We start from the raw sequence: 22,801 nt of genomic DNA on the forward strand, positions 1-22,801 counted from the left end.
GGGGAAAGGGGGAGGGGTGGGGAGGGAAGGGAGGAGGCGCGCGCCGGGCCCGCGGCCGCCCGGCCGTTGCATCATGCGCGGCGGCGGCGCCGCTCCTCACAGCGGGAAGGCCCCGCGCGGCGCGGCCCCGGCGCGGCATCCCCGCGGCCCCCGCGCAGCGCACCCCGCGGCCGGCGCTTACCTGGCCCGGCTGCGGCTGCGGCTCCGGTACCGGCCGCGGGCGGGCGGGCGGGGAGGGGGCGCGGGCCGGGCCCGAGTCTCTTTCTTTAAAGTGTTGAGTGCGGGCGAGCGCCGATTGCGAAACCCTCCGAGCGCTGCTCCCGCCCCGTCGCCGCCCGCCCGCCAATGGGCGGCGAGGCTCCCGCCGGGGCATGATGCAATCCCCGCCCGGATTGGCCGCGGGCGCGGCCAATCAGGCGCCCGTCAACACTCTTAAAGGGAGAGGCGGTGTTTCCCGCGGGGAGGCCGCGCGCCCCGCGGGGGTGGGCAGGGCGCGGCATGGCATGGCGGCTGGCCGGGGAGGTCCGGCGCTCTTCTCCGCCCCACCCCACCCCGGAGCGCTGCCCGGGGCGGAGGGAGAAGCCGCGTGCCCCGGCGTGGCTGCGAGGCCACCGGGAGCCGCGGGAGGCCGGCGGGTGGGACGGGGGGGCCGGGTCCGGGCAGAGTCGGCGTTGCGGCGCTGGGCCGAGGTGGCTCCTCCGGGAAGGCCCCGGCGCCTCGTTCGGAGCCACCGGCGGGAGCTGAGCCCCGGTGTCCCCTGCGGCCCCGCCTGGGCGGGCGACGCGGGCCTGGGCTCCTCGCAGAGTGGCCACCGTGCTTCCCCAGGGCCACACAGGACTGGGGCGGCTGTTGTCCTCTCAACAGGAGTTACAAGTTCCTAAATTTCATGGATTCTTAGTTACTTTTCTTTTTCAAAAACTTCACACAAAAGGGGGCTACAAATAGGAAGATTAGCTACAGCTGTACCCTAGAGTTCAGTATCGTAGAAAGATTATGCAGTTTCATTGATATATATTTGCTACTCAGTTTTTCTAGAGAAGGATTTTTGGCCCTTAAAACTTTCCAAATGTTTTGGTTTGCACCTCCCAAGTTATGCCTGAACACATGCTCTCAAAAAATATGTGGTCACATCTCTTAAGTTTTACATGTGTAAAATGTGATTATAGCTCTTTGAGTGGAAAAGATGTACAAAGATCCACAGGTGTGTGTATTTGCAGTAGGCAATTCTGAGAGTTGTCAGTTTATAAGGTAATCAAGGCTTGAACAGGCTCAGGTGTGCAGGCATCCAAAAGAATAATGTGGAAAAATAGCTTTTGCTTAAGTGCAGAGACGAAAAGTTTCAATGTGTGTGCTACTCCTGTTTAGCACATAGACCTGTCTGTGAAGTATGCTTCATGTCCGCAAAAGAAGAGCGAGAAGAATCAGATTTGTAAACACTGTTGCACAGCTCAGTAAAGTAGATATAATTATTTGTATTTGCTACCTTTATGGGTGTCTGATGTTGTGTGGCTTTTTTGTTGTTGTTTTTGTAAAGCCCTGTGGAAAATAAACCTTTGCAGAAGAATTTTGGGGATTAATCTGAGCAAACAGTTTTACTCAGCTCATTACTATGAGGATACTGTTTCTTTGTCAGTCATCAAGTATTTGTTTTAACATTACTAATTTTTTTTATTTGTCAGTTGAAACTGTTAGGTTTTCTCTGATGGTGACTCATCCATCTTTAACTAGAGCAAAAATTCCAGGTAAGCATTAAACATTATCCTCTATTTATAATAGTTAAGTAAGTGTGTGCTCTTAGAGTGCTTTCCTGGGATGGTAGAGCACTTTATGACCATTCATTAATCCTCATCAAAGAAAGCTGAGGAAAATACAATGTAGACCTACTCATTCTCATAGAGTCTGATACTTTAAACATTAAAGTCCATACATAATTCCACGCACTTAAGTAGCTCCAACGCTTGGTTGGCATTGTATCCTATCACATGAAAACCATCACACAGAGTGCTTAAGAGTTTGTAAGGTAAATTCATTTCTTCCCACAGTGGTGTTGCAGTAAAAATAGGATATGACGGAAGAAGTCTAAAAAGTAATTGCAAAAACACATGGACAACTGTTCTTCAGGCATGATAGGGAAACGTACACCTTGCCTGCTTATTCACAAGTTACGTGAGCTGTGCAGTAGCTCTGGGGTCCGGGATCATAATCAGGCCAGTCCCTGCTCGGGTGAAATCCTTTTCACAGTGGTTCTGGGTGGGTTCCCGTAGCAACACTCTACCCATGAGACTGTACGTAATAGTATTTATTAGCTTTAATAGTATTTTATTTTCACCTATATAATCCAATCTCATGATTCTTTAAAGGTTCTATCCTTGAAATAAAAATGACACAGATATTCAGCATCCTCATATAACCTACAGAAAATCACAGTTAGAGGCAGAAAGTCTATTGGAAAAAGAAACGGGTCTGTGGGAGTTGGAGGCAGAAGGCATAAAGGGGAGAGGAGTCTCTTGGGGTAACTGTCCCTGTTTATTACCCACTACGTATGATTCACGCTACTGATTAATTGGTTTGGAGGGTATTGCAGCTAACCAGAGGTTGTACACATTATACTGAATTTTAATGTGTGCAATCTCTGGTTAGCTGCAATACCCCTCAAATTAAAATTGAGTATATGCAGTGATATTGCACTGCACAGCTCAGTATGCTCCCTTAACCCTTACAAATACGTTTAAGAAGTTCTCTGCAACCTTCCACTTAGTGTGTGAAAACTATTTTGTCTTATTCATTTTTATTTTGTGTCTGATTCCAGTGTTTGTGCTTGTTCTTCATGGGTGGTTAATTCTTTGTCCTAAAATAAAAACCATACAAACACATTGGACTGCAACCTACACTTTAAAAGAAATTTTTTTTTTTTCTGTAAGCATTTAGTTCTTTACCTCCATTTCTCTCCTGGTTAGTCTTCATTGGACTTTTTACTTCAGACTGGCACATTTCTATTGAAGGTTTGCCTTTCACACATGATGTTACTGTGTAGTTTTTCTTCTGGTCTAACATCCGTGCATTTTGAATTCTTCTAGATGAGAATTCAATCATTTGCTTTGCTGTGATTTAGAACAGAGGAAATTAAATGTATCTATATAACAGTGAGTACTTTTTAATATTTTACAAATGGAAATATATAGACCTCTCAGGTAAAAAGACACAGTGCCAGGCTGTGATGTAAAGTGTGCTAATGTATTTGAAGGCAAATGTACTAAATGATACTAAAACCTTTTGTCTTTCTGTAGAAGTCATCCAGAAGCTGAAGGGACACAGATCTGTAATTCCCCCCCCCCCCATCATTTAGTGTTTCAGTTTTAATCATCCAAATAGAGCTACATCATAACAAAATATTGAACAAATTGTTAGAAAGCAGCGGTAGCAGTGTGTTGCTGTCTGTTTTGACATGGAAGAAAGAGGACAAAAAGAAAAGTTAGTTCACATTGCTATTGTGAATTTTGTTATAAAAGCTTTTGTTAGTAGTTGTTAACCCTACTCTCTCAATGTAGATTTGTTCAAAACTAGACAATTTCTTGAACATGATCATATTTCTTGTGTTCACCAAGTAGGCATTCTTTCAAGGATATCCCAGAAATACAGAGTCTGTAATAGAGGTTCTCCCTCATCTTATGATAGTAAAATCCTCTTCTTGTGATAGCCCTTGCACCTTGGTTTTACAAGAAATATTTCTTGCATTCAGGACTGACCTACACCAAGATCAAAGTAATATTATTAGAAATTTAGATTTTTGTATAGCTGAGGTTATAAAAGCTCAAGAAAGCAAAAGGGCTGCTGAGTTTCATTTATCAGGAATCTGGCTCTGTTGGAAAGCTGCATTTCAAAAAATTAGTTTCAGAAAGAAAAGAAGAAAAAAGCTCTTACCACTACCTCTGTTTTTTCATTTGTTTGAAAAAGCTTGCACTTGAAAAGCACAGAATTTGAGTAGTTTCTCAGTCTGATTCGGTAGAAACCAAATGGTTTAAATGGTAGAAACTTGACTATTAATAGAGTATTTGTCAGTAGCAGTCTTTATGAATAGGTGAAGAGAAAGGAGAGGAAACATTGCTTAGTGGTAGTCGCTATTTCAGGAGCGTACTTCTAATTCTAGCACTGACTCACTATAGCCTTGGAAAGTTGCAGTGCTTTTGTTCTAGAGAATAGTAAGTAAAGAAAAGAGCCATTCTATTCTAATAGCAAACATCCATTTTATTGTAACGCTGCCTGGAGTTCATTTACAGGAAAAATCCAATGCCTTTGTTCTTTCTCTCTATGCAGCTAATAATTCTTGCAACAAAGTATTTACAGTTTCTAATTCTCCTCCTACTGCATCTTCCAGCCCTACTTTTCCTATTTGCAGTTATCAAAATATCAAAGTTACTAAAATGTCAAGAGTAGATCATACCGCTTTGTGAAAGAGGTTAACTCAGTGATGTGTGCACAATAAAGGGAATGCCTCCCAGAAGGAGAAGGACCAACAAGCAAACAGCTATTTGCTTTGCCCCCACGTCTTCTGTAGCACTTCTGGAATCAGCCAGCTGCATAGGTGAAGGAGCCATTTATACCCATTTTTGTTAGGTTCATGTTTTCATACATTATTTTGGTTGGTAGGATTGTTTTTTTTAACAATCAAACATCAAAGGCCTCTTTATTCACAAAAATTTTGTTGAAGATAAATTTATTTTTGAGTGAAACCCTTACCCAGCCTGTGCTTAGCCCTTGTGCTGTCAGGAATTTGTGCTTCACATCAGTCATTTATCAAGCCACACCTGTGCAAATTCCCTGATACCAATGCATACTTATATTTTGCAAGCTGGTGCTTTCATCTGAGAAGCATACCACCACAGCAGTGACATCTGCTCAAGATCTGTGAATCTTGAGGGATTTGGAGGTAGAAGGCCATCATTACCCCAAGTACCCTTTGTCTTTTTGTGACAATTCTTTGTACGTAAAAATATTTTTACAAAAATGTGTATTTTTAAAAATATCAAATATGTCATTCTCTCTCTTTTAAGTATTCCAGAGAACTGCTTAGTAGATGACCAACATATATTAACTGAATAAAAATTGCCAGATGTTCATTAGTGTTCAGTAGCCACAAGTGCTTTCAAAGTCAGTGAAGCTGCTGAGGCTTACTATCTGTGACCTTGTATTCAGATGTCTGAATACAGAGTTAGGAGCCTTGTAGGTATGTGACTTTGAAAAAATTGAGTGTGTCACTGAAGGTCTGGGAGAAAGCTTTAGGTGTGTCACATTACCCTGAAGTGTTCAGATTTTTGGAAGAGCATCTAACAAAAGAGTGCTACATTTTAACAAGAATTTTACAGTTCTTGTCAAGGTATGATTGTGTTTAGATGTTCTCTGGCTTTGCTTTGACACCTAGTGCTCCAGTTAGAGTTGGTGCAACCTCTGTTGTGAATTTCACTGGGGCCTGGCTTGAGTTTTAGCTGAGCTTCTTCAGTAGTTGTACTAAGCTTAATGCAATGTGCAGGTCTTTTCCGATATCTGAGGAGTGTGTTGGGGGTTTTTAGACAGCCGCTGATCAATACTGTTTTTTACTGCCATTTGTATGTAAAATGTTAGGCAAGATGAGGCTGCATAGCTAAAAATGATTAAAAAACAATAGATGAAAGAATTCAAAGGAAAATGCTATGTATTGTGTGCGTATATGTGTATATATAAAATCTGGTTCAAAAGAGACTTGTTAGAACCGAACAAGTCTGAGCGAGAATTAATGGCCCACACCTGGGAATAAGAGGTGAATTCTCAAGTATCCAGGTTTAGTAACTGCCACACCTGTCCTATATTCCCAAAAGCATAAATGAGGTCTGCAAGGATTTAGATAGCTTAGCTTCTGAATGCACAGTGCCATGGCTTTTTTCCAAGGCATCATCAGTCACCGCATGAAAATCCCCACCCATAATTACTAGGGCATTATTTGTCACGGGGAATACTCTAATAAAGAATTTTGCCTTATTGATATGATACCAAGAAAAGTAAATAGTTTTAGGGATGAATTTTACCCTGATTTTAAAACAGTTCTTCAGAACAGAAGCCTAAAATAAATATCCTTACAAAAAAGCAGTGAAATTGGAGAGGCATAGCTCTTTCTCCTTCGCTCCAATGGTGTTGGGAGAATAAGGACCCAAAATTCTTTCTTACCAACGGCTTTATTATTCCCTGCAACCTATATGACCTTTGAAATACCATAAAAGCTCAATGAAGAGCCACTTGAAAAAAGAAACAGAGCTTGTCAGAGCACTGGTGGGGGGATAGTCTCCCTGATTGTTTACCCTGCCTGTTTTCTGTTCATAGAAATGAATAGAAAATGAGCTATTTATACCTGGATGATACAAAATATGTGGGAGGAAATTTTGAGAAAGTATATGGCAATTACAGAATGTCTGTCATTGAGCTGCTGCTGATAACGTCTAGGAGAATTTTGCTCTAGACATCAGTGACAGCAATACATCTGTCAATGAGTACAGTGCATGTCTTCTCTCCAACAGAAAAGAAAGGAAGTGCTTATCGCAACAGAGCCATCCTCCTCCCAGAAAGTTGATTCTCCAAGTTTGGTGAGTTAACTGGCAGAAAGGCCTTTTCTTTTTCTACATCCTGAAACAGAAGCGAATTCTAAAAGGATGGCAGGGCATAGCTCCCCCTGCTCTTTGGCTCTGTGTACCTTCCAACAAACTGTATACTCCCAGAAGAACAAAGTGATTACATTTGCACTTGCAGGCACCTGAATATCTCTGTCGTAGTGAAATTATCAGATACAAGCTAGCACTAGGTTTCCATTGAATATAAACATGGCAGCCAAATTGGTAGAAATAGCCACTTTGGTAACATATTCTGGTAACAACAATATCAATGGAGAAGGGCTCATCTGATTTTTCTCTCCTCTTGGCAGCAAGTAGATCATATTTCCCTCAGATAGTCAGGAGAGGCTTTATGCTCCCTCCATCTCTAAAATAGCCTTTGAGGTCATATGTCTGCACCTCACCTGCCTTAAAAACAAACTCAGCAGATATCTCTATAGGAAACTGTCCTTCATCTGAATTGTCCAGCCATCGAGTGGATTTTCCTGCATTGAGCATGATTTATCTGGTTGAAATCATCAGGATTTTTGCCTGAAGAAAGAGTTCAGGATCAGCAGTATTACAATAATGTTGATGTCAGTGATTCCCAGGGGAACAGCCTGTCTGCCAAAATAGGGCACCAAAAAGAGTAATATGCACAAAATTGATGCAAACTCAGAGTACTTTAAAACAGCCTGAACCAGCTCTTACAGTCTCCCAGTGGTGCACCTGCACCAACATTCAATGTAATACCAGCAGTGAGCTGGCAGGGACTGACTAGAAGTCATTCCACTAAGGCACAGTGGCTTCCCTGAAGATTGTTCTTCTGCGTACCTGATACCTGCTGAGCACAAGAGGACTTTACCAAGGCGTACACTATTGTAGAAACCTTCAAAACTCAAAATGAATACAGTGAAACAGTCACAATCGTTTGTCTAGATTTTTGAGGCCCCCCTCCAGGGATTACAGGGATTGCTTTGAAGTCACCCACAGTCTCAGTGGAAATGTGGTTTGGCAGTTGGAGAAAAGGACTTTGCTTACCAGGATATGAAATTCTTTGAGGTATATTGCTTATGTGCACCTTCACCTCTTGTCCTTTCTTTCTTCTTCTGTAAAGCCCTTTGACATTAACGGAATCCACAGGTGAGATGAAACTGAGGTGTGTAACGCACATACTGGTCTTTTTTACAAAAGACATGAAGGAAAGATGAGTGCACACAGGTGTATGTGTGCTCCCAATAGGAATATGCACGCAGGCAGCCAGTCTCAGAAAATCCCAGCTATGGGAGACTGATTTACTGTTAACAAGCTAATGTGGGATGTTGTGCTGCACTGGTGCCATAATAACTGGAAAGCCTTGGGCACAAATGTCAGTGCATTAAGTGCGGTTAGATTTGTAACAAAATATTTCATTCATTTGAACATTCTCCTAATGTAAAGACATTTATTAAGCTCTGGTTGTGACATCAGTAGAGAATACTGTAGATATTCTCAAATAGTCCATATGTCTCTGGATTTTATTAGGTAAGGGACACTCACTGTGGCCGTAATTTTAATGGGAGTTCACAGACAGCTCTCAGATACTAGAGCAGCATTGATATCTGAACTATGGTAAAGTTAAAGTGCTTGCATGCTTTTAGTTCCTTTCTGAGTGCTTTTAAACAGACTTCTAGAAAGCTTTTTAATAGACTTAGAGTTTGATACATGCCATATATTCTGCTTCTCTACCACCAGATGGTTTTTTTTAGCCCAAAATGTATAGACCCAAGGACTAATTTTCCAGTCCTGCAAGGGAAATTTGACTGTCTAGCTCTGAGCCCGCTGAAATAAATAGGCCAAGGGGCACCAGAGCAAAGTCTGGTTTCCTGAAGACTTATTTTTCAATTGATAAGGCATGAGCTCCACTTGAGGTATGTCACACAGTTTAAATGTTTAGCCTTTTTTGCAGGTAGATTCTCTAGTGGCTAATATAATGCAAATCCACAGGGTGGCTTTTCCCACTGTTGGTGCATTTATGGGATCTATGTTACCTATCTGCACAAAACTTGTAAGACTTTAAATACTTTCAGGATCTCTGTTTCTCAGATTTGTTTCAGATCAGCCAATGGATGCAGTGTTATTAAAGAAACATTTGCAGAGATGCTCACACAGACGTCATGATCACAAAAGCTTCATTTCCATAGGAAAGAACAAAAACAGGCATGCATGCGTATTATTATATATCCCAGACTCTTTAGACTCATGCTTCTGTAGTCCTGGCAGAAATGTAAAAGTCTGTGTGCTGTTTCTGAATACACAAATTTATTTTCTGTATTGTTTTCAAACTAGAATCAGGGAATGGTGCAACAATTTTTGAAGTGGGATCTGTGTAATTGATTGATTTTTCTTAAGGACAGTGTTATCATCTAGTTTCATCCTGCAAAACACTGTAATGCTCATCTTAGCATAACAGAGACACAAATATATAGGGTTTGATTGTCTTCCATAAAATACAGGCCCAAATTTTTTCATCTGCAGTGGAATTAGCTGCTGAGCTTACACAGATTGTACAAGTGACAACCGTAGTTAGGAGACCTACGGTGTTTTACACTTCTGTGCAAAAGAAGGGAGCAGGGACCTCAGACTGTTATCAGTGACATGCTGTGCTGGGTAACCAATGTTTATTTCAGTTTATTCATAAAGGAGAAAAATCATTCCCATGTGGTGAGAGGTCTAGACACAACCTAAGATTCAAATGATCTCTTGATGACTTAAGTTAAATATAAATGATCCATAAGCCCCGTGCTTAGTTATATAAACACTTCCGTCTACTAAGCCTTTCCAAAAGGTGCCAGAATATTCATGCCGGTTTGGAATAGCTCCTTTTTGTGGAAAATACTGACCTGCTATCAACTGTACTTTCTTATCCAACCTAAATACCAGCTGTGTTGGCTATGGTAACTGTCAGGAATTGTTTCTCTAACTGGGGAGCAACAGGGTTCTGTGCTGAGTTACATTTTCTGTCCTTTTGGCTACTGAGTGCAAGATTACAGATAAGCAGTATGGATCCTTTCCTTTACTGTCTTTAAAAAGATTCATACTCTCCATGTTGTGGGTTCTGTAGCATGCAAATTTTTGAATCATCATCTTCCTTTTAAAATCATATATTTTATTAAAATAAAATTCAGTATGCTAGCACCCAACTAAAATATGTTTCATGAATTTTTTTAGCATGGTGCAACTCATTATTAAAAATCTGGGAAGTTTGCGTGCTTTTAAAAAATATAGGTCTTATTTTTCTAAAATCAAATTTTACTTTGTTACATTAGATTTCACTTTATATCCTCCTATTTACCACAAGTATGTCATAAATATTTGTACTGCTCATATTTCCCATTAACTGAATAGAATGTTGGGTTTGTTAAGGAATGTAGGATTTATGGTGATATTAATATATTATATATAATTTGTGGCAGATTAATATCTAGTTTAATTGTTTAGACCTGGAAGAATTATTCAGAGTAGATAATTGAGGCTCCAAAAACTTATGCCCAGTTCTTATCTTTAATCACAGCAGTAGGACAAAAAAATTACACATTTTTACAATATAGGGACCTGATTGCCTGGTTGGTGCATTTTTCACTTAGAAACACAAGTAGTTTACAAGGGCTTTTTGTTTGGAATTAGAAACCTCTCAGCCCTGGGCTCTTGCTGAATGATTAGCTTTGATTATACTTAGCCCAGCTATTAAGTATATGAATCAGTTGCTCAAGTAAGTCACATGACACTGTTTCCACCTCCTAGTTGAAGGGCAATGCCTTTTCGGCATTGCTTTATGAGCATTTCACCGTGAAAACTTCTTGCAAGTAGACTAGCACCGTCAGTGGATTTTTACTTTCTGAAGCATTCTTGCAAACAAAAAATAAAATCATTTTTATGCTTGCTTCCATAAAACAAATGAAAAAGATGACGGCTTCCATCAAAAAAAGTCCTCTGGTTTTATTCGTATGAATTCTGACAGTATTTATTTGAGGCATTCAGTAGCTCAGCTGTCAGCTGCCTTTAAAAACTAAGCAAGGTGAATGTTTTGCTTCAAGCATCATAGTTTGAGGTAGTCAGTACTGTTTTACTATAAAACTTTGAAATACCTTTGTTACCTCCCTACTTTAGTTTCTAAATTTTTGAGGGACTGTGATCCATTCAGGAGAAATCTACTGATCATCAGACTCACCTAGTTTGTGGTTAACTCTTATTGCACTTAAAACAAGATAAAGACTTGTTTTACCTAAAGCTCAAAATTCCAGTTTGAACAGAAAAATGTAAATGCAAAGAACTCACAGGACCCATGCAGTGGTGAGTAATCTCTCCTTATTTTTATTAACAGGACTGCAATGCTGAATGTTACTGTGTGTAACCCCTCTGTGAAGACTTAGAAGGCAAGATAGGTGTTATCTCTGCAGCTGGGAGTGCCAGGTCCTTTCGCTGGATGTTTTCCAGTGACCTTTGGAGTCCCTGCAGGGAGTGAGGGGCCCTATCTCACGTCACCCGCCAGTGGTTCCATGAGAGTTGATGCTGCCCCATCAGCCTGCCACGTGGTCAGTCTGGCAGTGAAATCGCTCTGCAGCAGGGTCAACATGCTGCAGATGGGAATTTCAGCACAGTATTCCAACCTGTAAGTGTTAGCTGCTTCTTAAGTCTCATCTTTGTGCAGCAGTTATTCTGAGTAGAGTCGGAGAAATTCTGATCCCAGAAGTGTCACTATTATTGGCTTGAAACTGATAAGAAAACTGCAATCATTTGCAAGCCAAGATTGCTTCTGACCTGCTTCCTTCCTCTGTGTTTCTGTTGTTTCCCATGTGCTGGCTGTTTCTTTGATCAGCGGTTAGGAGTCATTTGTGACGTCCCCTGCTAACTCTAAAAACTTTCCAAAGCTTCCTTGTGACTCCCTTCCCTCTTAGTGCCTTTGACATTTTTCGTTACATTTAGTAGGCCAACTCCTGCTTAGATTACTCATGCCAGTAATCCCTGGGCTGCCAGTGGGATAATTAGAGAAAGCTGAATTTAGCTCAACAGCAAGGTCAAACTTTTAGGTACAAGACAGGATCCATGCTGAGCAATAAAACTGCTCTCTATTTGTACAGATTCAGTACTTTACAAAACCTGACATTTTAAAATGAGAGTCAAATGTGGCCCCAAACCCTTCTGCCATTGAAGTATGGCATTCTTTATGACACTAGTAATTGATGGGTTGCACCAAAGGTGGTTGGTTGGTTTGTTTGTTTGTTTTGTCTTTCCACCTCCTAGCACTTTATCCCACAGATAGTTTGAGCATGGCAAGTTTGCAGGCTGACAATCAAAAAACATGACCTACAGGATAGTGAGGCTATCTCATTGTGTGCCTTGTGAATCACACAATAATTTGAATATAAGAGAAATGGTAATGCAAAAAGCCCATCAGATCCCTGACTTCTCTGATGGGCCTTGTGCAGTTTTCATCCAGCTGAAGTTCCCAGCAGAGTCAGAAATGTGCTTCTCTGTGGAGTGCCAGCCTGAGGCTTTCACATCTGTGCTATGCTACAGAATGTAACTTTTTACCACATTTTTACTCTTCAGATTAGTTTAGATCCCTGTAATAATCTCATCTAAAGGAGAGTAAAGTTGATTTAGAGAGGAGCGCTAGATCCATGTCAGTGACTAAGTTTTGTGACAGGATGTGTCACAAGTTAAAATACATAGTGAAGAAATTGCATGACCTTATTTTTGTAAGCTGGTCTTCCTCTTCCTTTCCTGTCCTGTAGCTCTCACTTCTCATATCTTGTTCTTTTGTTTGTAAATTCTTTGTGTAGCAAAGAGTCTCCTGCTATACATCTGGAAAGTGCCTAACATCTCTTGATGTTCTATTTTATATATATATATATATATGTATGTATGTATATTTCTTTTTTTTTTTTTTTGCAGATACCCCCAAGATCATGTCCACAGTACAAACAAGGACTGGTTAGAAAGGATGATAAAGCCTAAGCCATGCTGTACCATCTTCTTTTTAAAAATCCTTTGAGGTCCATAAAAAGTTATGTCTAAGTCAGTGGTAAGGTTTTTCATTACTTAAGTGGCCTTTCCAAAATGTATTAACTCATCTTTGTAAATGTACCTTCTGAAAACCAGAAGATTGGAGACTGACTTTTTTTGGTCTCCTTGCATGTTGCCAAAGTTGTGGTTACCCCAGTAAACTACCTGTTGCATTAAAAGCATATGTATGAATACTGCCACAGGATGACTGCATGAATATTTTTGAAGTATCAATGCTAAATCAAAACACATGTATAATAGACAAATGGGTATTTTTTCCTGTGATTCAGTGTCACAGTGCAATGTTCATGGAGGTAAGCTCTAGGACAGTTACCAATATATGTGTTCAGCCTTAGCTATTTCTTCAGTTAATATTGCAAATGAGTATTTTTAGGAGGAGCTGATAATCGTAACACACTTCTGACGTCAGAGTGAACTACTCGTATGAGTGAGGGGATGCTATTGCTCTAACTAGCAGGATTTCCTTAAATAATGATGCTAACCCAGATGTAGAGTCCAGCTGGCTTGATGCATGACAAGTCTATAGACACCTGTCTGTGTTATGTCGGTATTTAGTTTTAGGTGCAGTTCAGGGCATTTACAGTTGTGAACCTAAGTTCCCTATGCAGCTCACGTAGCATCTAAGTTAAAGGCCTGAATTCAGAGTTAACTGTGTGCAAACACAGGTAGGGAGCTATGTTTTGGTTTTCTGGATTTACCAGCAGGTTAAACCTCCTTTTCTGGATTATATCGTGGATGATATGATGAGAAGCAGCTAGCCGTATACTAATAGCTGTAATCTTCAGAGAGTATTTGGGAACGCTCTGCCCCTAAAAGCAGAGTTGGGAACTGAGTCGGGAATGTGTTAACTGCCCTATTATTGTTCTGCTGTGTAGCTTTTCTGCTAGCTAAGGGTCTGAACCAGTTCTGCACAGATCAGTGAGAGTCTTCATGCTCAATTCAATGTGGTAGGGGCAGGGTCTGTAAAATAAGCTGTATTTCCTATAAGTTCCCTTAAGCCATACAATGGCAAAATCAAAAGGAAAAGAATGACATTTTCTTGGCAGTTCACTTTAGAAATAAATGTATTTCAAGATAAAAGTTACTTTAACTTTTCCATCAAAAAATGTAGAAATAGCAAGGAAGTGTGTGAAAAATAAAGTGTTTCAAATGTAGGGAAGCAGCAGTGGAATTTTTAGACACTCGCTGGTTGTGATATTAGCTCAGGACATGGGAAAGCCGAAATTCCTTGTTTTGCCACTTATTTCCTGTGTGGCCTTGGCAAGTCATTCAGTCTCCCAGCTCTCTAGCTGTAAAACAGAGAGTAGCAACACTGCTTCACCTCCCAGGAAGATGTAAGCGTGAATGAATTAAAGATTGTGAGCTATTCATGATGAGAAAAAACACTGAAGCTTGCAAGATAGAAGACTGAAAAATAAATTCAGGTGGGAAAAAAGGTAGATTATTGTGTAGTCAGAGGTAAAAGACCAGATAGTGAATGGATGATTTGTGGATAGACCAAATATTGAGCATGGGGATAACTGATACATATTAATAGAAGAACTGTAAACGTGATTGGAGGAAGTCTTGAGGCAAAGGTGACAGCCTAATAATGCAGAAGAAAACAGTAGGAGGAGAGATGGGGAGCAAAACTGTCACACAGTTTTTCCTGGTATTTCAACAGTACCTTCTTTGGGACTGAACTTAATCCTGTATCTGAAAAGCACTCAGAATATTCTGGGCACCATGAGTATAATCATTGAAATACGATCCTAACTATAAAAGAGGAACTATGTATGTAATGGCTCATTAACCATGTAAAAAAATTTGGGACAGGTAAACCACTTAGTTTCACAGCCTGATCATACATGATTGCAGGTGACAAGCTAGAAATGGGTTGAGTTATGAGCCCCCCCTTTGAAAGGAGGTGAGCAGTAGTCAGGCAGAAGGAAGTGAAAAGATGCTCCCAGTCAACTAGCATGGTAATTGCAAATGACTGAGCTCTCAGGAGAGGAGCCAGAAGTGAGTAGAGCAAAAGGACAGCACGGGTTGAGGACATGGCCATAGAGAAACGGTAAGAAAAGGGAAGAGAAAGATAGCATAATTTATTTTTTTTCACCCTGGAGTTGTAAGCATTGCTTCTCTAAAGGAGAAAAACCGTAATGATAAGTAATTTAAACATCTGTCACTGGACAAACTTTGCACATCAAAAATGGTAATCAGTCACCAGCTGCCTTTCCCAGCTGAAGGGAAGGTCCTCTTTACTTGTCATACCATGCTGCATACTGATCTACTGGCCTCCAAGGGGTTTGGCTTTGGCACATAAAGACTTTTCCTTTGAAAATTGTCATGGTGTGGCAGCTTTTACATGTGCAGGATCATGTTTCCCCTCCCTGGGGCAGAAAGCACAGGAGAGGGGAGAAATTTGTGTTTTATTACAGCACAAGAAGTAAGATGGTAGGTTGCCAGCTCTTTATTCACACAGAAAACTACTGCCCCATCCCTGCCTGCTTCCCTGGTGCGTTCACGGCACCGTGCTGTCCCCAGCTGAGGATATTGTCCCCCTGTCACTCCCAGGGCAGCTGTCCTGTTCTTCCTGCTCCACAGTGCCCATCCCTGCCCCTGGCCAACTCTGTATCCTTTCCTCCACGCCATCCCCAGATGGGAGAGGGGGGGCTGGCCTGGCCTGGCCTGGCCTGGGCTGGCATTCACACCAAGAGGAGCTTTGCCTGCAGACAGGGCAGTCGGGAGCTTTGTCAGTAGTAGTGAAATATTCTAGCTTAACGAGGCAGTGAAATAATTGCATAATGGCACTCTGATTCTTACCTGAGCTGCTGCATGCCATATTCTATATGTACTTCCAAACCCTTGGACCAAAAAGCAGAGTCCTATACTAACCGCTCAGCATCTAAAGCCAGCCTGGACATTGTAGCTGTACGCACAGGGAACCCCTTTTGCAGCCCACAGGAGTCGAAGGCCTGAGAACAGGACAAGAGCTGAGTCCAGGGGAAGTGAATGAGAATTCAGTGTTCTGGTGCTATTAAAAACCCCAACAGTCACAAAATTCACTTTTATAAAGCAAATATATTTGCTTTCCTTCATGATTATGATTTTCTTTTCAGTTTCCTTCCCTACTAACAGAAACCAGTACAACTGACTTTGTATAAATGACTTCCAGTGCTGTTCAGAATTTTGGAGCAGCTTTTCTATTCCTTCCCTAGCTTATAGCTACTAGAGGCAACATCTACTTTGAGATGGAAGAATAGCACCCTCAAGAGTTGACAGCAGTGCTGCTTCAGGGAGCCGCAATATGCAACGGACGTCCTTCCTCTTTTAGTTGAATTAACTCCTGGACACACTGAACTGAGCAACAAAACACATTTTTTCATGATGTTAGATCTGAAATATTTGGTATCAGTCACTGTTGATATGAATGTGGAAATACGCATTTGTACCTGTCTGAGAGATTATCAGCTTCTAAATGTTTTAGTTGCTGTAGAAGAAGAGACAAAAAAAAAGAATAAGAATGATCTTACTTGTCTAAGTCAGGGAGTTTCATTTTATACCATATTAAAACAATTTGAGCAGGAATTTATGTTTTCATGTAAAAAGAGAAGATTTAAAAGTTCTTAACTTAGATAAAAGGGGTCTATGTAAAAAATACTGAGAAAACCAGTCCTTAAATTGTGGGGACTTGTTCGTTAATTACAGTAATTAGGAATGGAATCTGATCCTAAACTTTCTGATTTACTTTGGATTTCTTTTTATGTGTGTTTAGGGCTTAATTTCAAAATGATTATAAAATGTGAGAGTGTTTTAAGACTACAAAGGCATAGGTATTTGACAAACATTTATATGTTTCTGCTATTTTGCACAGCACTGACCTTTTATTTTAAACACGTATGGCCTACTCCTGTTTCTGCTGACTTCAGAGTTAGATAAGGCTTTGAAAGCTTCAGAGTAAAACCGAATCACGAGCTGGTGTTCCAGAAGATAGTGTCTCCCAGTAGGCAAAATGTCGAGCTGGGGATTTGCTCCTTTTCTATGAATGGGATTGCTTGAGTAGAACAAGCAGAATTCAGACAGTCAGCTGCAGCTGGGAGATTTTACTGTAGACTCTGAAGCATCCAAAATTTGTTTCTGTCACAGACTTGAGGGTTTTCTTCTGTAGCATGAGCTTGTTCAGAGTTATTACTGGTGTTTTGATTGTGCTACAGTCCCAAGTCGACCACTGAAATACCCCTTTCAGGAACTGTTTAAGTGTTGAAACCAGCACGTACAATTTTAGAAAATATTGACCATGTATAAAAAGAATTTAAATTGATTTTTTTTCCATTGATACTGAAAAGTGAAAGCTATATTCTATAGTCTGTAAATTTATGTTTTTTCCTGCTGTAATTACAGAATCCATTCTCCTGATAAGATACTAGAGTACAACAAGGCTATCTGAATCTACTGGCCCTGCTTTTTGTTCCTGAAACAGAGGTTCACATGTGCAGCATGTGGTACAAAAAATGGGTTCATTGTACATTGTAATTTTGTTTCCTGTTTAAGACTTTGTCGTTTATTATTAATTGCAAGGAATGTGTCAAACCCTTTCTGAGCAAGCAATTTACTGTGTCACAAGTTTCTGGCTTATGAGGACATCCAGGACTAAGAATTACAACCCTTTCCTTTTTTTTTTTTCTTTTTTTTTCCAGACATCACTATGTTTGAATTGTTTCCTCTGCAGATCTTCCTCTGGCAAATTTAGGCTGCACCTGGTCCAATGGCTTTGGCATGTCCTTTCTCTGTGCCAGTTTCAAAGCGAGCTTCTGGACCAGCAGGAGCTGAATGCCTGGGTGGCTTCCTAAGGTACACCTGGAAGACAAGCAAAGGCCCATAGAGGGAAGACAGATAGATCCGTCTGCTCTGCAGACTGCCAGGGATAGCAACAAGGGGAAATTCTGTGCATCCTTACCCCTCCCGAGCTGAAGCGTGCAACTCGGGCTTTTAGGAAGTCCGTGGATTTGCACGGGAGCTGCTGTAGGAACATGCTGTGCTACCTGGTCGAGAAGTCACGGCAGCTGGGAGGTGCAGATCCTCCCTCTCTGCAGTCGGCGGTGCGGGAATCTTTCTCCAAAGCAGCCAGGAAACGAAGGCTGGGGAGGCAAACAGTGTCTGCGAGGGGGCTGCGGCCGCAGGGCCGGGCGCACGCTGGGTCACCCGGCTGCTGCCCGGCCGCGGGGAGCCGGCGCCCGGCTGCGGCGCGGGCAAACGCCGGAGCCCGCCGGTGCGGGAGGCGGTGCGGGAGCGCGGCGTGCGCGCTGCGGCGGTCTGCGATCGCGTTTACCTGTCCGGCTGGAGCTGGGGGAGGGCGCTCACCCCCCCCCCCCTTCTGCGCAGGGCGAGAGCCGCGGGGGCCGGGAAGCGCTTTTCCCTCCGCGCCGCAGCCGAGACGGGCCGCTCCAGGGCCGAAACAGGTACCCGAGCGGGCCGGCAGCGGGCGCGGGGCCGCTCACCGCCGCCCGGCCCCGCCGCAGCGCCGCCGGGGCTCAGCCCGAGCCCGAGCCCTCGGGGCCCGGCCGAGCCGCCCCGCCGGGAAGCCGGGGCGCCGCGGGGTGCGGCGCAGCCTGCCCCGAGCCCGCCCGGCAGCGGGGCGCTCTCGGCAGGTGGAAACCCGCCCGCAGCCCCCCTGGCACCCGCGGCGGGGCTCATGTTCCGCACTGGCCAAATATTTGCAAGCAAGCGCGGGTGATGGTGAACTTTGAGACTTTCTCCGCAGCTAAGCCGGGGATTTGCCGGCTCCGGGAGCGCGGCGCAGGGGCGGGAGCGGGCGGTGGGAAGGTGCCGGCCGCCCTTGGCCGCGCCGCCCCGCGCAGCGGCGCCGCGGAGCGCGGGCGCCCCGGGGCGCAGCGCGGGGGCCGGGCCGCGGGGGGCCGCGCTCGGCGCTGCCGCTGCCGCCGGGGCGCGGAGCCGCGGCTGCGCGGCGGTCAAAGGTTCCCAGCAGGAGGTTGGACACTAGAGGGCGATCCCCGGCCCCGCTGCGGGGGTGTATATATACGGCACGCAGGACCGCGGCAACCCACTAGCAACGGGGCAGGCAGGCAGGCAGCGAGCGGGCCGGGGCGGCTGGGGCTGGGGCGGGGGACGGGGGACGGGCGCGCCGAGCCGAGCCGAGCCGCGGTGCCGCTCGCCGCCGGGGGGCCGCGCCGCGGGCTTGGCAGAGCCGCCGCCGCCCCGTCCGAAACCTGGATTGCAGGAGCCCTTCACCATGCCCGGCTCGCTGTAGGTGCTTCATGGAGCAAGCCAACTTCTACGAGGTGGACGCGCGGCCCCCGATGAGCAGCGGCCAGCACCACCAGCTCCAGACTCCCCTGCCCGGCAGCGCCTACGGCTACAGAGAGGCTCCCTCGGCGGCGGCACCTGCTGCGGGCGGCGCGGAGCTCGGCGACATCTGCGAGAACGAGAACTCCATCGACATCAGCGCCTACATCGACCCGGCCGCCTTCAACGACGAGTTCCTGGCCGACCTCTTCCAGCACAGCAAGCAGCAGGAGAAAGCCAAGGCCATCCTGGCTGGGGATTTCGACTTCCACGGCATGCATGGGGCCGGCGCCGCCGCCTCGGCGCCGGGGCACCAGCAGCCGCACCACCAGCAGCCGCTCTTCGGCTGCATGGCCGGCTACCTGGACGGCAAGCTGGACCCGCTCTACGAGCGCATCGCGGCGCCGGGCTTGCGGCCGCTGGTGATTAAGCAGGAGCCCCGCGAGGAGGAGGAGGTCAAGTCGGCGGCCCTGTCGGCCCTCTACCCGCACCACGCCCCGCAGCAGCACCCGTCGCACCTGCAGTACCAGATCGCGCACTGCGCGCAGACCACCATGCACCTCCAGCCCGGGCACCCCACGCCGCCCCCCACGCCCGTGCCCAGCCCGCACCACCCGCACCACCCGCACCCCCCGGGCAGCCTGCCCGCCACCGCCGGCGCCCTCAAGATGCTGCCCGCCGACCACCGGAGCAAATCCAAAAAGACAGTGGACAAGAACAGCAACGAGTACCGGGTGCGCCGGGAGCGCAACAACATCGCGGTGCGCAAGAGCCGCGACAAGGCCAAGCAGCGCAACGTGGAGACGCAGCAGAAGGTGCTGGAGCTCACCACCGACAACGAGCGGCTGCGCAAGCGGGTGGAGCAGCTCACCCGCGAGCTGGAGACTCTGCGGGGCATCTTCCGGCAGCTGCCCGAGAGCTCCCTGGTCAAGGCCATGGGCAGCTGTGCCTAGCGCCCGCCGCCGCCAGCACGGCACGGACCGGGGCCCACCGCCCATCCACTACCGACAGCGGAGCGCAGCGATCTTGCATCGTTTCACGGGGGTTCGTTTTTCCTTTTCCTTTTTTTTTTTTTTTTCGGTTTGGAACAATTAACGACCAATAAAAGAAGCCAGGCAGCTGTAGTAGTATTAAAAGGTTTGTGCCTTAGGGATGACACACGAATAAGCTGAAAAACATGGTGGGTTTTATAAGGAGAAAGGCGAAGGGAAGGAAAAAAAAAAGCCCACGTGTCTACACAGGGTAATAATAATAATAATAATAATAATAATGAAGCACACATAGCAACCCACGTTGTGCCTTAAAAGCTGGCTGCAGGAGCTCTGGGGCTTTCTGCTCCCCGCAGCCTGGCAGGGCTGAGGGAACAGGGTGAGGAGCATGCGGGCAGGAGGGGGTCCCAGCTGGGGGAGGCCAGGACCCCCCTGCATGGCCGGCCTGCAGGCGAGGGGGCATCACGGGGCGCCAGGCTATAGGGGCCAAGGCGGAGAGGAGCTGGGCACACGCGGATGTGTAAGCTGGACGCCGTTGTTTGGAGCACCAAGGCATGGGAGAGCTGTTGGACTGCTACCGGGACTGTCCCCAGCAGGCTGCGCACCTTTCCAGGAGCCCCCTCTCCTCTGCCCTCGGCGGCCGGACCCCCGGCCATCGCGCAAGTGATGGGCAGCCCAGGACTGCAAGGGAGCAGCAGCTCGCGAGGGAGCACGGCGACGTCCTTCCGTCAAAACGAAGAGCAGCAGTGTCTTGTACTGTATGTCATGACATGGCGAAGTACAAATGAATAAATACCTATCGATGCGGGTATTTACTATGAACTTCCAGTGTATTTTGCTTTATTCCAGGACATTTAGCTCCTCTCCAAGTCTCTGTCTGTCCAAGCTGTGCCTCATGTAATGTGAAAGCCTTTCCGTGTATACTAGCTACACTTTTATTTTTATTGCATTACTTAGATCTTTGCCATCACACGACTTTCTTATCTGGTGACAGAGACTATGCCCTTGTGCTGCAACGTTATTTTATTATTTGTGTGGGTGGGTGCGAGTGTGTGTGTTGCCTTCTCCTCGAGGGACGGGGCTGGCTCCGGTGCCCCGGGTGCAGGGAGCGGGCCGGGGCGCCTGGCCTGGGTGCAGCGCGGCCGCGGCACAGCAGGCCCTACACAGCGCCCTGCACCTTTGGACTCTGGAGCTTCCCCTGGGCAGAGAGAGAAAAATAAACAGAGAGCGTGTCCCCTTCCAGCGAGCGCTGGTAACCAAGCGGTGCTTTTCTTTCTCATGCTGTAACTGCACAAAAAAATTGTCAGTTTGCAATAGTCATAAGGGGAGAGAAGTGCAAGGTGACGTTATTTGAAAGCGTGACACCTGGGATGCAGTGCTGTGTGTGCAAAGCGTGCATGGGGGTGTGTGCGTGTGTGTGTGGGTATGTATACATATATGTATATGCACACACACTGCTGGGGTTTTTTTGAATTGGGGGGGCTGCATATAAAGTTTGTCGAAGTCCTGGTTACATTCATAAATAAACAGCATATATTCTGCCATGACCACCCGCCTCTCCGTGTGCTTCCAGTTCTTTGTGTGGGCCGGTGCGCGGAGCGCGGAGGCTCCCTCGCCTGCCCCGCTGCCGGTGGCCGCGGCCGCCGAGCCTCGCGGCGCAGACGCGCGCCCGGCTGCGCTGCGGAGACGGGCGCTGCCTGGACGCGCGGGGCGGGGGCCGCTCCTCGCTGCCCCGCTCGCTGCCTTGGGCCGCCCGCAGCGCCGCGCCGCGCCGCGCCGGGGGGGCTCCGCACCCGCGGCTGCGGCCGGGTCCCGGGGGGAGCAGCCCGCCGCGGCCGGGGCCCGGGGACGCCGCGTCAGGGCCCTGTGGCGCCGGCGGGAGCCGCGCCGTGCGCTGCGCTGCGGGCTCGGCGGCAGCGCGCTCGCCGCAGCCCCGGCCTGGCCCCGCGCCGGGGCCGCCCCGCCGCGCTGGGGTCGGGGCCGGGGTCGGGGCCGGGGCCGGGGCCGGGGCCGCGGGGCGCGGGGCGCGGGGGGAGGCGGCGCGAGGGCCGGCGGCGATAGGGCGGGCGGCGGGCGGCGGGGCAGGCCGGGCCCGGGCCCCGCGGGGCGGCTCGGAGCGGCCCCTGTCCCCGCCTCGGGCTCTGACCCGCGGGGCCGGGGAGGTGGCGGGCGGGGCGGTGGCGGGGCGCCGGCCCCCGTCCCCGCCGGCCCTCGGGCCCCGCCAGGGCTCGGCCCAGCCAGCCCCCGGCCCGGCTGCCGTGGCGAGGCCGTGGACCGGGCGCCGCGCAGCAGGACACGACATGGCGGCAGCGGGCCAGGCCGTGGCGAGGCCGCAGGCCACAGGCTGGGCACCGCGTGGCAGGACACGACATGGCGGCAGTGGGCCGGGCTGGCATGGGCCACCCAGGCTGGCGGCCGCTGATCCCCCGTGGCATTGTTTCCGCACCCCGTGTCCCGGGCAGGGCTTCCCTGCCTGCAGTGTGGCTCCCCATCGCTGCTGCCAGTACCGGAACGTCCCAGCAAGCCACTGTGGCAGAATTCGGACAAGCCTAAAAGACGGGTTTAGACCCACAAGTGTCCAAGCCAATGATACCTGGGCTGTAAGGCTGCCCATATCCTCCTAAAAGCTCCCAAACCCGGTCCCGGTAGGGGTGTACCAGGTCAAGTGTCACTCTAACCCATGCTGTGCCAACAGGCGTGGGGGAGCATCCCGGCTCAGGTGCAATTTGGGGGCGCAGAGTGCCCTCGACTCCCCAGGAAGGGCGCCTGTCCTGGCAGCGACTGCGGGTGCGTTAACACCAGCTCTCCTGAGCTGAGGAAAGGTAAGGTTGGTCCTCCGAAAAC

The 22,801-nt window shown here is 47.1% G+C and overlaps 1 protein-coding gene and 1 long non-coding RNA gene across 6 annotated transcripts; both read left to right on the forward strand.

Annotated features, from left to right (window-relative positions):
* The first annotated feature begins 128 nt into the window (after positions 1-128).
* On the forward strand, positions 129-17,220 carry LOC106483344 (uncharacterized). Of its 5 annotated transcripts, none has more exons than XR_010885286.1 (6): positions 129-207; positions 1,680-1,742; positions 6,546-6,611; positions 10,978-11,265; positions 12,552-12,681; positions 17,067-17,220. It is a non-coding gene; the product is annotated as an uncharacterized lncRNA (long non-coding RNA). The 5 variants fall into 5 exon arrangements; XR_010885287.1 differs by lacking the exon at positions 17,067-17,220 and adding an exon at positions 15,884-17,060; XR_010885285.1 differs by lacking the exon at positions 17,067-17,220 and having other exon boundaries at positions 12,552-12,854.
* Positions 17,221-18,806: 1,586 nt separating this feature from the next.
* Positions 18,807-21,504, forward strand: CEBPA (CCAAT enhancer binding protein alpha). Its single transcript, XM_067302498.1, has one exon. It carries the CDS (start codon positions 18,941-18,943, stop codon positions 19,919-19,921), a length of 981 nt encoding a protein of 326 aa, XP_067158599.1. The 5' UTR covers positions 18,807-18,940; the 3' UTR covers positions 19,922-21,504.
* Positions 21,505-22,801: the final 1,297 nt, after the last annotated feature.

The sequence above is a fragment of the Apteryx mantelli genome, chromosome 10, assembly GCF_036417845.1.
Source record: "Apteryx mantelli isolate bAptMan1 chromosome 10, bAptMan1.hap1, whole genome shotgun sequence".
Taxonomy (NCBI): Eukaryota; Metazoa; Chordata; class Aves; order Apterygiformes; family Apterygidae; genus Apteryx; species Apteryx mantelli.